The sequence below is a fragment of the Alosa pseudoharengus genome, unplaced genomic scaffold (assembly GCF_046254945.1).
Source record: "Alosa pseudoharengus isolate Yale_2024_CS ecotype anadromous, Long Island Sound unplaced genomic scaffold, YU_APseudo_1.1 YU_APseudo_1.1_scf_12, whole genome shotgun sequence".
NCBI classification, from domain to species: Eukaryota; Metazoa; Chordata; class Actinopteri; order Clupeiformes; family Clupeidae; genus Alosa; species Alosa pseudoharengus.
The window spans coordinates 2694540-2707667 of NW_027468587.1; the positions used below are offsets into that span (position 1 = coordinate 2694540).

The following is a 13128-nucleotide window of genomic DNA, read 5'->3' on the forward strand; positions in this document are numbered from 1 at the left end:
CTTTTTGCCTGAGTGACAGGCGGAGACAGCACAGAGTGTTTGCTGTGTCTGGGCTATGCTTGGACACTCGTTTTGATTGTCTATTTGCTTTCTCTGTCTTGTGGCCTGTTTCTCATTTTCACTCCCAGTTTTTTTCATCTAGTATAAGTGTTTAGTCATAACAAAAATGTCTTTTTAAATCTGCAGCATGGGAGGCATTCCAGCACGGACTTCCAAAGGGGAGAGGCTACTCATCTACATCGGAATCATTGACATTCTTCAGTCCTACAGGTGTGTGTGTGCTGATCTGTGGGGTCTGGTCTGTGTATTTGTTTGTGTTTGTGTGTGATCTGTGTATGTGGTCATTGTTTCCTGGCCAGTGTTTCCTCTAGATTTTTTTTTTATACCCCAAAAAATAAATTAATTAATTAACAAAAATAAATTAATTAATTAACAAAAACTAGAAAACTAACTTTGTAAGTGCACCAGGAGTTTTAAGGAGTTTATTTAAATAACACTTGCCTCTGCATCTGCTACTATACTGCTGCGTCGACGTTTCTTCCGTGATTTGGGAAAAGCCTGTAATAGTCCTGGCAGGAAGCATGCATAAGGATGTAGATCCAGGAATCCTAGATGAGCCATAATAACCTCTGACTAGTTCTACTGTTATTAATGTTAAATGGAGCGGCAGCTAGCGGGGAGGATATATGTCACCAGGATTATTTAAAAGCAACTGCGACTACATTGTGCGTCTGCCCTAGTTCTGATTCCATGGCGGCATTATGCCGTGGCGGACTGCCATTCTAAAATCAGCGTAGAGGAAACACTGGGTCAGCTACTGATGAGCTTAGGGGCTTGTGTGGTGGCACTGGGGTTCCTTTTGAGTAAACAAAAGATTCGTTTTTCATTGTCTATACCGCCTCAGCATGACTTTTTTTTTAGTCGTGTTTTTAAGAGAGCACAGGCCTAGAAGGTCATGTTTGATAAGCCATGTGTCTGTCTTTCGCTCCACAGATTCATCAAGAAGATTGAGCATTCCTGGAAAGCTCTGGTGCATGATGGGGTATGTAGTGCAGCTGCATGATCCCCCATTTCTGGCTTTTGTGATTGCAGGCCTTGACACATTACGTTGCATTAGGAATGTGCTACGAAGGCTAATACCTCTGTGTCCGTGTCTGTTTTTCTCCATCCGTCTCTCCTGCAGGACACTGTCTCCGTCCACAGGCCTGGCTTTTACGCTGAGCGCTTTCAGAGATTCATGTGCAACACGGTCTTCAGGAAGCTCCCATGTAAGTGTCACCCTAAGCTTCCAGTTTATTTGAGGTGCACTTATGTGTGTGCAGTCAGATTGATTGGAGGGAAGCTGTAAAATACCACCAGTGATGTGTTATCAACAACATCTATCTAAAAAAAAAAACAAAAAAAAAAAAACACATTTCCCTCAGAATGAATAAAGTATCAATCTATGCATCTTGTGGAATCATGAGGAATGTGTCTGGAGAATTAAGGGTTTTTCACTCCAAAAACTATAACAGCAAAAAAGTATCGCTCTAGCTAATATGACTGAAAACGTCCACACACAAACTACAACAACAACAACAACCTCAACAATATTGTTGGGATCACTTTCAGTTATCGTTAGAATTTGTTGGTGTGAACAGCCCTTAACTGAATTAATCTAGTAAACTATATGAAAGAAAAAATGGACATCTACTATAGTTTGAGATGTTCTGTGGTCTCCTGCCTCATGCCTCCCATGATCCCTTGCTCTGCCTGTTCCTCCGCACAGTGAAGCCCTCCCCCTCCAAGAAGAGTCGAGGGGGATGTCCGAGCGTGGTGCGGAGGTTGCCCATGGGGACCGGCGCCCCTGCGTCCACGTCCTGCGCGGCGGGGGGACACTCTGTGGTGGACGCCAGACTGGTGTACAGGCCTCACCTAAGCCAGGCAGACATGGACGGAGACGCCGGTGTGTAGTGGGGGGCGGGGAGAGACCTGTGAAGTCAGGGCTGTGCATTTGAACATTTCTCATTTTATATGACTGTTGAAAGTTTCTGATAACTGGTACAGCAATGTTCCTTGCTTTAAGCCCTATGGACTTCTGAGGATACAGGGATGGGGGAAAATCTACTATTTATATGACCTCATTTTTCTTTTAAAAAAAATTCCAGGCATGCAATTGGGCAGACCTGACATTCTCCCTAAGACACCTCAGGTGGGTGACTCGGGTGAGTTTGTGGAGACGAATCTATCCAACTCATCGCTTGGCAGCACTGGCCTCACCTCCAGCTCCCCCCCACTCAGGTAATACCTGCAGCATCCATTGTTTATTTTAATATTACCATGGACAACTCTTGTTTGATTGACAGCCAAGTTTGAGTGTGGTACATGTTTATTTGTAGGTCAGTAGGGGTCGAAGTGCACAAGTCTGCGAGCACAGAGCAAGAGCACACTATCTACCACAGGTGAGTTTGGAGACCTCTACTCATACTAACACGCAAACACACACCAGTGTCTACATAACTGTAGGACTTGAAAGTAATAAGTCATCTTCTATTTTTCCAGTGATGGTGCTGAAGGTTTAGATGAAGTAGGCAATGAAGATGCGATTTCACTCAAAGACATAATCCCCGAGACCAATATTTGTTTTGTAAGTCCAGCCTACACTAAACATACATTTTAATCAGATCCTAAAAAGATGTTTGAAGTGTGCAAAGCTATTGTTTATTACTATGTGGATCTTCCCTTTCTCATACACATCTGTCTCGTTTGTTTTCTGCAGTAAAGATAGTGTGAGTCTCTAGAACACCTGATGCAAGGGAGGAGGAGGAGAAGAGAAGATGGAAAAAAAGCAAAGAAGGAGAACAAGGCTCGCATCAGCTGGATGATCCTGCCCCACGTGTTTGTGTATATATGTGTGTGTGTGTGCGTGGGAGTTCTGAAAGACTCCAGGCTGCACGCTACAAGGAATGCAGCCGCCTGGTTTAAAAACAGAGCAAAGAAGGAAAGAACAGAGTGAGATGGAGAAAAGATATGGATGGGGGGAAAATATATATGTGTTATATTTGCGCACAAGAGAGTGTGTTTGTGTGGGAGTCCATAGGCTCTCCTCATCCCTCAGAGGATATGCTGCTAAAGCTCCAACTCCCAACTTGCATCACTGGACTGAGACACCCACTTTAAAACCTATTGAACTGGCCTGTGCACAGGACTGACCAGGAGTGCTTGGCTGTGTCGCTGTGCACTGGTTCAGGCGTGCTTGGAGGCCCAGCAGTTATGACTGTTCGGGGTCAGCCGAAAGCTGCTTTTAACTGGAATCGGAATGCACTGCTCTCCGGTTTAATGGAACTCCCCACCAACTAGCCACCTCGCTACTCCTTCCCAGCTATTAGAGGATGGGATGACCAAGGAGTAGCCGTGTTCATTTAAACCTAATAAGTATTATACGACCACAGGCTTGCCCTTTGATCGTATAATACTTTGTATCTGATCATGATGATGTCTCTTTTCGTTCTTCTTTTTGTTTTCAGTATTTTGTGAAATTTTGTTTGGTCTCATGCTAATTTCTCACCCAATCCCTGACTCAAAGAGCTTTATGGTTAAGACTGTGCTAGACCATCTCTTAGCAGTGATTTGGGGGAGCTCAAGGTGAAGGAGATATGGTCTCTTTTGCCACCAGGGTCCTCAGCATATACATCTGAGTAAACAAAGTTCGGATGGCCTCTGACCTTAGGAGATATGCAGTCTTTACCTACTCAGGTGAGATCTGTTTTTGGTTGTCCCCAGTTTATTGTGGGCAAAAAACTAAGTTTTTTTTTTTCAGTTCCTATAAACAGGCTGGTTTCTTACAATATAGCACAATTGGCATGAAAGGTCATACATAGACACCATGTTGGATATGAGTCTTGAGTTTAGGCTTCCTGGATGTAAAACCACTGTTTTCCTGCTTGTTGCTGTTCCTTTTTGTTGGCTTTTGCATTTGCTAAAGATGATTTTAGCACTGTTGCTTGTTTAAGCAAAGTTGTTTGTTTTTAAGTCTATGTTCATTTGCTTGTTTGCGGTCATGACTACGGTTGGCCTGTCAGTCTAACGAGCTCACCTCCTTTTCCTCTCTTAGCCAATTGCGTGATCCTCCAGCCACCTAATGGACCAATCAGCTAGCGGGCTCTACAGGGAAGGGCTCTTATGAAGGGAAGAGATTAGTGTTGTTTTAGTGCACACATTTCATGCGTTTGTATCTGTTTGCCTCTCACTTTCCAGCTTCAACTCGCACTGCTGATTCATAAGCAACCGTTAATGTTAGTTCTGATAGTAATACTAGTTCTCAGAATCAAAGCCTGCCTTTAATGGCTGATGGGTCTTCGTTTCACGTCAATATAATCACACCTGTTTGAAATCACACTGAGTACACTCTCCATTTCTGCTGGTTACAGAAATGAGAGGTCACTGTCTGATGGACCAAGTGTGACACTGCTAGCCACACAGGTGAAGATTGCGTTCATGCTGTTATCGTTTCATTTCGTAGTGCTGAGAGCACTTGGATATGTATGTGCAGTTGAGCTTCCCAAGCATGGCATGTGCACAGATGATCCACTGCTTTCTGTCCTTCTTTGCTCCAGCATTGGGTTGCTTTTGGTTTTTGCTTTTTTTTTTTGTCTATTTAATGTTTCCTTGTTTTTTTTATTTAATAGACCACTATCAAGACATTCAACTCACTTGTCATGATTGTCTTTTGTGAGATGCCCATCTGCTTTCAGTTGGCCAGATGCTCGCATAGACATTCTCCTGCAGTCACCCAAGCCGTTTATTTATCACTTGTCTTTTTCTTGGTCTCACTGTCACCAGTAAGTTTCCCCTGACACAGTTCATGTCCCTGTCTTCATTCTGACAGTCCAGAACAATACAGAGTATTAATAATAAACATGTCAATGTATTAGATGTGGACCAGCGGGATAAAGGGGGTAAATATTTGCCCTTTTAAACTTTTATCTTTTTAAAAAAATTTTGAATTCTTTTTTTTTTTTTTCCCATGAAGGAGGCAGGTAGTGTCCACTCATGCCCTCATGACTATAACCCAGTGGAATGCCAGCAATTGGGCATTTAAAACTTGGACGAAAGTTTACATTCCCTGCGTCTTATTTCCACAACAGATCTGAACTGACAGGGTTTGTGAAAATAACATAGATCAAAATGTCACCCATCCAGTTATTTAGCCTTTTTCTGTTTTTCCATTTGATGTTCACATTTGTTCCATACATACCTTGACTGGTGAGTAAAGCATTCTGGACATAGCCAACCAACTTAAAACCATGCTCTCTGTGCTTTTTACTGCATGTTCCTGAGCCTTTTAAAAGTGGATACAGGGTCTGGCCTAGTTAGTTGAAGTAGAGTTTGCTAGTGATCCATCCACAGCAGAAAATTTTGCCCAAGAGGAGATGGAGATTGAGGGATGGAACATGCACACAGTAACAGCACTGACTGACTGAAACGTTTTACGGATGCCTGGACTTTCCTGTCCATGGAGCGCCCACCACAGAGCTAGATATACCAGTCCAACTCTCTCAATACGGTGTTCTCGCACACCATTGTGTCCAAGGCTAGAAGGGACTACAAACTATGAAAAAAAACCTGGAAAATGTGGAGATCATGGTACACAGAATCCAATAGTCTCCAGAACAGAACCAAGACCCAAACGATTGGACTGATTAATTGATTGCCATGATCCTGCAAAGAACTCATGCTGAGATTGTTGTTTTAGTCCCATGGATGTCTTGTTTGTTATTAAGTAATGGATAATGTAATTTCAGTTGTTGAGTGTTTTTTCTTCCTGTTCATTGTTCTGGTCCACATTACTGGTGTGGCCACTGTGTGTGTGCACAGATGCAACACATTTTGAACTGCTGCAATGAGACAATGCTTTTGTCCCCAAGGCTTCCATGTTCTGGGTGAGCATTCAAAAACAAACAAACAAAAAAGCCGGTGATCAAGTTTTGATGGTCGCGTGTGCCTCGTGCTATGGTCTTCTGACCAGATACCTCCCCCCCCCCCCTTCCCCCTCCCTCAGTGTGGCATCAACCTCTCTCCCAATTCTTTCCACCCAAAGTTCTCTTGTTAGCCAGTGCTTCTTCCCCCATGTTGCGGTCAGGATCATACTTCTGCCTCTTGATAATCAGTGTTCCTCAGGCATTCCGCAGCTGACTGCCATTTCACAAATGCACACCCAAGTTCTGCATGTGTCCTTCACCAAAGCTCGTACATAGCCTCATGTGAAATGATTGTGGAGAGTCAGCCACCAAAGTGAACAAACTGCCCCATACGGAGTCCACAAAATGCAAACGTTCTCATCGGAGGCTATAATCTTTGTACTCAGTCTGTCTTTAAACATTTGTATGAAGTAATGAATGTTTTGGATCTGCAGGATCCACCACAGGACTGATATTATTATTATTATTATTATTTTTATTTTTATTTCCAAAACAATTCATGTTGTGTAAAGAAGTACTATTCAGTCCTGTTATTGTTGGAGCTTACTTGGACAAAATGTAGCCTCATAGGGCTGAATTTGTGATCAAAAGTCATGCCACCTAGGTGAAGAGGGCTCGATCATTTAAAATGTACAAAGTTGCAAGTTTAACCTACTCACTAGACTTGCCCTACATGTGTAAAGTGGCCCACATACAAATGTCAAGATTCTCATCTTTTGTAATGTGAATGTTCTTTGTCAAGAGGGATTCCTGGAGCACAAACCGTGGCAACCAGACACGTCTTATCCCCAGCACAAACACAAGGGGTTGCATGCTGGCAAGACAGACACTACAGATCAAATTAATTATTGCAATATGAACTTTTGCCAGTTCTTGTTCAAGAATTGTATTTATTGAGGCTGTTTTTGATTATTTTTTTCCGTGCTTTTTTTTTTTTACCTTGTAGGTATATAAGAATGATATATGTACCGTAGATGATTGTATGTATCATGTACTCTGGCAGAAAATAATTTCTGAATCTTAAGTAGTATGTATTGCATTATAGACAAGGGGTAGGGAGGGAAGGATTGTTTAACCTTATCTTTTATATTACCAAGTGTTTTGAAATGTGTTCTGATCGGTATTACCCATTGCAAATAAGTGATTTACTCTCCTACTCTTGCATTTTCTACTTTATACTTCTGAATGTCTCACGGTTCTAGGCTGTAGACCTGAATGCCGTAAAAGCTTCAATGACTATATTTTTACTGGGCCTATTTAAAATGTGTATATGTATATAAGCACTCACGGAAATGCCTTTTCTTCTTGCGCTGTGTTCTCTGCCTCTGTATCGCCATGTTTTCAGTGATGTGGTGGTGGTGCTTTTTCACAATGTCTGATTTTAAATAAAACATAAACAAAAATATTTTCTAAACTTTGTTTATACTTTTGAAGGATGGTTAAAGGTGCAGTCAGCGATCGTACGCAATCTCAAGTCCATTAAAGCTTTTGCCACATTCAGTAAACCTCTCACAAACATCCGCTAGCTGCCCTTTCCCGTATCACTGTAAAAAAAAATCAGTCTCTGTAGGCATCCCAGACTCTGAAAACTGGAAACAAAGTGGGGCCAGCCTGTCTCCAAAAAAAAAAACCGCTTGATGTTCTTTCTGGCCTCACTGTTGACTTCAAGGCACCAAACCTTAACCCTAACTCTAGTGCCTTCCAGGCAGCGCTGCCTTAAAGTCGACAGTGGGGACCCTAAAGATCATAAAACAAGAATGAAATATTATGTTTCTCTAGGAATACTGAAGGGAGGGGTGAGCTAATTCTGATGTGTGATTAATGTCCTTGATGTCCTTGGTTAATATATAACACATTGTTTTGGGCAAAAACGTCTGCTAATAAATGTGTGTAGGCTATAAACGTGCACAATCGCTGACTGCACCTTGAAGAGCAAACCACACAAACATCTACAGATTATTACTGAAGCATTTGGACTTTGGCATTTGTAAGTTTTGCAGTGTTATGCAGTCGTATATATTCATTATATCCTTTAAAAAAATATCACTGGTGGTCAGATCAAAATATGAACTTCATTTCCCGAAGTACTTCTCGGCGAGATTAGACTTTTGATAGCCAATCACATCGCGTGAAAAGTGACGTCGACGTAACCAACGCAGCGTTTCCAAGATGGTGCTGGAAAGTACTATGGTCTGGTAAGAAAGATACATTTTATACATATTTACACCAATTCATCAATCTTGCTACCTAATCCCCTCGCTAAATAAACACTTACTTCATCATAGCAATTGATGCGGTACCCTATTCAATATGTAATTGACAAAGAAACGGACTACTCTGAAATTGGAGATGGATCATTGTCCTGTTGTCCTGAGTCATGGGTTGACGGATAAAACTAGCTTGCCAGCTTGAACAAATTATAGTGTTCAAATCAGTCCTCAATAGTTTCATGTTTTTTCCCCCTGTTTTTGTAGGGCATTGCAGTTGAATTGCCACCTGTATGTGTAAACTTAAACATTTTGTCAATTCATGTCACTCAATCTATTCTAGAGTAACATTAGCTAGTAAGCTAACGTTATGGTGTTATGACATGAAGTAACGTTGTTCGCTCTTTCTGTTTGGATATGACAAGCAAACCACAAGTGAGATAGCCTTGCTATGTATGTTTGTGTATTTATTACGAAATGGGTGTAACTTCTGCTTATTGTTTTGTTTTTCGAGTGTTTGTTCACTGGTAAACATGAATATGTGTCATACAGGTAGGCCTACACAGGTGATAGACACAACTGAAATGGTAATGTTTTCTTATGTATCATTAGTGTTGACAACAGTGAGTACATGCGAAATGGAGACTTCCTCCCCACCAGACTACAGGCCCAACAGGATGCGGTCAACATTGTGTGCCACTCCAAGACCCGAAGCAATCCGGAGAACAATGTGGGCCTCATCACACTTGCTAAGTAAGATGATGTCTGTCTGTTTATTCACTTCTGAGACTCATTGCTCATTGTTATTTATATGACTTGATCTCAAGCGTAATGGCAATGCTTGTTTTTTTTTTTTAGTAACTGTGAAGTGTTGACTACTCTGACCCCTGATGCGGGAAGGATTCTGTCCAAACTGCACGCGGTCCAGCCACTTGGCAACATAAATTTCTCTACTGGTATCAGAGTGGCCCATGTAAGACAAACACATGCACACACTCAGAAGCACGCACACAAATACTGAAGTAGCATCATATTTTCTCCATGTAAAAACACTCTCGTTGCATGAAACATCTGTCCTGTCTACTCTCAGCTGGCTCTGAAACACAGACAGGGTAAAAACCACAAGATGAGGATCATCGCCTTTGTGGGAAGCCCCGTGGAGGACACTGAGAAAGACGTGAGCATTTTCTTGCTGTGTTTGTGCAAGAGTGTGTGAGCTGTGCCAAGTGTGTGTGTGTGTGTGTGTGTGTGTGTGTGTGTGTGGAGAGATTGCATGAAGGAGAGCAAGCTGATCGTTGTTGTTACTGATCTATTCCTTTGACATGGCGTATTTGACTTTTTTGTGCCAGTGGAGCTGAGTGCTGTGTGAATGCGGGAGTTTTCCTTAGTTGCCTCTGGAAAAACGCACTAAGAGCGTTACTCACGCTAGGTACAGTTTACTTGTACTCAGCACTTATCTAAACTGCGCCCAAGTCCACCTCTTCTAGCGGTGCCAGGCTCGGTTCAGTGTACCGTGCCCGGGTACGGCACAGAGGGATCACACTACTCGAGCGAACTGGACTTTGGGGGTCAAGTGTACTTGGGCATGGTAACGTACTCCCTAAATCAATGGAGCATGTCTGTTGGCTCTTTGTTTCCTCAGCTGGTGAAGATGGCCAAGCGTCTGAAAAAGGAAAAAGTCAGCGTGGACATCATAAACTTTGGAGAAGAGGTGAGCTGAAGAATACAAGCTGCTGTGCTCCCACTATACCCAGTGTAATACTTAGCATGTATTGGCACATTTAGCAATATTTTAAAATCCCCTGACTTAAGTGTTTTTCCAATCACGGTGAATGTAATCTCATTCAGCTCATGTATGGTGTGTGTGAGTTGTGTAGTGAAGCATTTGAATTTGACCTTTTGTGTCTTTGATGGCATCACTAAAGACAGATTATCCCATTTTGCCCACTGATGGCATCACTAAAGACAGATTATCCCATTTTGCCCACTGATCTCATCCCGCCTCACTCCCATCCTGCTGCGGCACATTATTTCTCCACCTAATCAACCAATCATCTCCTTGGCCCCACAGGAGGTGAACACAGAGAAGCTGACCGCCTTTATAAACACGCTGAACGGCAAAGAGGGCACTGGCTCTCACCTGGTGACTGTGCCCCCAGGCCCGAGCCTGGCAGACGCCCTGCTTTCCTCCCCTATCCTGGCTGGCGAGGGTGGCACCATGATGGGACTGGGCACCAGCGACTTCGAGTTTGGGGTGGACCCAAGTGCTGACCCTGAGCTGGCCCTGGTGAGGAGTAGAAGCTGGACAATGAAAGTATAATAAAGCGTACCTGTACATTGCTGGGAGAGACACATTTCATGATCACTTAAGTCCATGTAAAAATTGGATTTAGGTACATTCACCTCTCTTATGTGCTAGCCCCGTTCAAGACATGTGGTCATATTTCTAATTCTGGCTGTCCTGGTTGTCTTGGCAGGCGTTGAGGGTGTCTATGGAAGAGCAGAGGCAGAGGCAGGAGGACGAGGCGCGCAGGGCCACGGTGGTCTCCGCTGCAGAGGCAGAGGCAGGGCTTCCCTCCCCTACTGCTGAGGGTAAGAGAGTGCAGGGCCACGGTGGTCTCCGCTGCAGAGGCAGAGGCAGGGCTTCCCTCCCCTACTGCTGAGGGTAAGAGAGTGCAGGGCCAGCCATCAGGAATTATGGACATGGGGGCAAAACGTTTCCTAAAGTGGGCCCCTAAATTGGGACCACTGGTAGACCATAGAGCTAGATCACAACAATTGTGTCCCACAGAATAAGTTCAGCTATGGAGCCTTGAGAGATTTAGTAATAGAAGTATCATCTAAAAAAACAGTGCTCATCACTTGTCTTTGTCTCACAGAGTCGGACAGTGCCCTTTTGAAGGTGTCTGTGCCTGTCCCCGATGCGGTCACCCCTGCCTTGCCGGACTTCAGCCGGATGACCGAGGACGAGCAGATCGCCTACGCCCTGCAGATGTCCATGCAGGGGGCAGGAGGAGGTGAGTTAGGGGGGCTCCGCAACACACCTAGCACTTCTGGCCTTACAGCATCATCACGTCACTTGAACCTTTCCCATAATATGCCAATATAAGCACAACGCCGGTCACCTTTATTACTTACCTAGCTTCACTTCATCAATATACAGCCCCTCACACTAGTATTATTTCCAATGCCTCATACATTACACTACATACCATTGCAGGATCTAACTACATCCAGGTCCTGAACACTTACACATTATTGAACATACCTAGTATGCAGTCAGTAGAATGAATGACTTTAAACCTTTATGTTATATTAAAAATAAAGGTCCATACACTCCCATCAGAATGCGACCAGATCACACACTACACCATGCCCATAGAAAGGACTGGACAGAACATAGTTGTGGTTCACACAACTATAGCTTCTTGCTACAATAAAAAAGAAGAAAAAATCCAATTCTAAATTGTGAAAAGAGGAATTTTAGGGAATGAAGTCTAGGCCACACACATTATATGACTACCTTCACTTTGTTCTAAAAGTTCACTTTTACTTCGGAAATAAATCTCTCTCTCTCGACTTGTGTGCTTGTGTGCAGAGTTCGGTGGTGCAGAGGCTATGGATGTAGACGCAGGAGCTGCCATGGACACCACTGAAGGAGCTAAGGTAAGACAAGATAGCTACTTGACATTGGACATTAGGTCATAAGGCATCGAGGATCCTTTCTCTTCCTGTATTTCTGGAGTTTCATATTCCTTGTACTTTGCTGTGCCCCTTTTTATAGGATGAAGAGGACTATGACGTGATGCAGGACCCAGAGTTCTTGCAAAGTGTCCTTGAGAACCTTCCAGGTGTCGACCCCACTAATGAGGCCATCCGCAATGCCATGGGCTCCTTGGCCTCCCAGACTGGACCCAAACCCGACAACAAAAAAGAGGAGAAGAAAAAATAGGCTCTCCGGATACTGATTATGTCTGATAGACACAACATGGGTTGGCAGTGAACATTCTTTGTTTGTGTGTGTGTGTGTGTGTGTGTGTGTGTGTTTGTGTGTGCGAGCGAGCGAGAGAGAGATCGTTTGGGGGGCTTTCCAGGCATCCTACAGGTCTATGTATGTCATAACACAAATATCTAATTTCTTTTGTCTGCTAAAACCTTGGATGTATACTGCATACTGTTATAGATTAAAAAGTCAAGTACCTGTTGCATTCGTGAGAGATGTTTCACCAGGGTGACATTGACTGTTTTACCATCCAGGGTGGATCCTATTCAAAGTATCCAGGAATGTAATCTGTACCTAAGTATGACCTTGAAAGCTTCCTCAGGAATGATGTGGCTTCCTTTTTTCGCCTCTATTTCACTGTATGTGACCGCCACTTCAGTAGACCCCAGTGAACTAACAAATCTATCACACCATCTCTGTTTATAAATTACATAAAAAGATTTATTGGTGCAAATCAGAAAGTCCAGTTAAACTGCATGACATGGCACTGATATGGCCTTGAATCCTATGAACTTCAAATGAGAGGCCAGATAACGAAACAAATGTAACATGTCAGACATTACTCCAATAGTTATCTTGACAGTTGACAGTCTGTCTCTAAAATGTCCAATGCACACTGGTCTAAACTCACCTTGTGTGCGTGTATGTGTCTTTGGTGTGGCAATGCATGGTTTATAAAAAAAAAACTTTTGTAGGAAAGCAGTGGATATTGTGAGCTTTGGGACCCTGAATAAATTTTAAAAGCTCTTGTAATCTCGTATATTATTTTGAACAATTGATAAATTGGCATACGACCGCCGCATGACCGCAAAGAGCGAGTCTTTCTGATTTTATAGTAGTGAGCACATTTTGAGCATGACTTGTTTGACATAGATCCTAGTATGTATAGTATAAGTAATTTGTTTACTTTAATAATTGATTTCACGATTATGCTGGTGAGGACTAGAGGCGAACTCAA

General features: G+C 43.0%; 2 protein-coding genes across 4 annotated transcripts in view; both read left to right on the top strand.

The window, feature by feature from the left end:
- The window catches only part of pip5k1ab (phosphatidylinositol-4-phosphate 5-kinase, type I, alpha, b), a 25517-nt gene extending 18171 nt beyond the window's left edge, over window positions 1–7346 (top strand). For both annotated transcript variants that reach the window (XM_076279738.1, XM_076279739.1), the window contains exons 9-16: window positions 187–270; window positions 994–1042; window positions 1184–1268; window positions 1769–1945; window positions 2148–2280; window positions 2379–2441; window positions 2542–2626; window positions 2759–7346. In XM_076279738.1, coding sequence (XP_076135853.1) covers window positions 187–270; window positions 994–1042; window positions 1184–1268; window positions 1769–1945; window positions 2148–2280; window positions 2379–2441; window positions 2542–2626; window positions 2759–2761 — 679 coding nt within the window. In that variant the 3' untranslated portion in view covers window positions 2762–7346. The remainder of the gene's footprint in view (window positions 1–186; window positions 271–993; window positions 1043–1183; window positions 1269–1768; window positions 1946–2147; window positions 2281–2378; window positions 2442–2541; window positions 2627–2758) is intronic.
- Window positions 7347–8041: 695 nt separating this feature from the next.
- On the top strand, window positions 8042–12923 carry psmd4b (proteasome 26S subunit ubiquitin receptor, non-ATPase 4b). Of its 2 annotated transcripts, XM_076279741.1 has the most exons (11): window positions 8042–8155; window positions 8780–8920; window positions 9026–9140; window positions 9258–9344; window positions 9810–9878; window positions 10239–10454; window positions 10645–10719; window positions 10799–10832; window positions 11047–11184; window positions 11766–11833; window positions 11952–12923. In XM_076279741.1, exons 1-11 carry the CDS (start codon window positions 8130–8132, stop codon window positions 12117–12119), a joined length of 1137 nt encoding a protein of 378 aa, XP_076135856.1. In that variant the 5' UTR covers window positions 8042–8129; the 3' UTR covers window positions 12120–12923. The 2 variants fall into 2 exon arrangements, with proteins under 2 accessions (XP_076135856.1, XP_076135858.1); XM_076279743.1 differs by lacking the exon at window positions 10799–10832 and having other exon boundaries at window positions 10645–10759.
- Window positions 12924–13128: the final 205 nt, after the last annotated feature.

Coding starts and splice junctions, on each gene's coding strand:
- psmd4b (XM_076279743.1), top strand. CDS start 8,130: ATGGTGCTGGAAAGTACTATGGTCTG. Junction 8,921..9,025: donor GGCCTCATCACACTTGCTAA/GTAAGATGATGT, acceptor TTTTTTTTTTAG/TAACTGTGAAGTGTTGACTA. Junction 11,185..11,765: donor CATGCAGGGGGCAGGAGGAG/GTGAGTTAGGGG, acceptor GCTTGTGTGCAG/AGTTCGGTGGTGCAGAGGCT.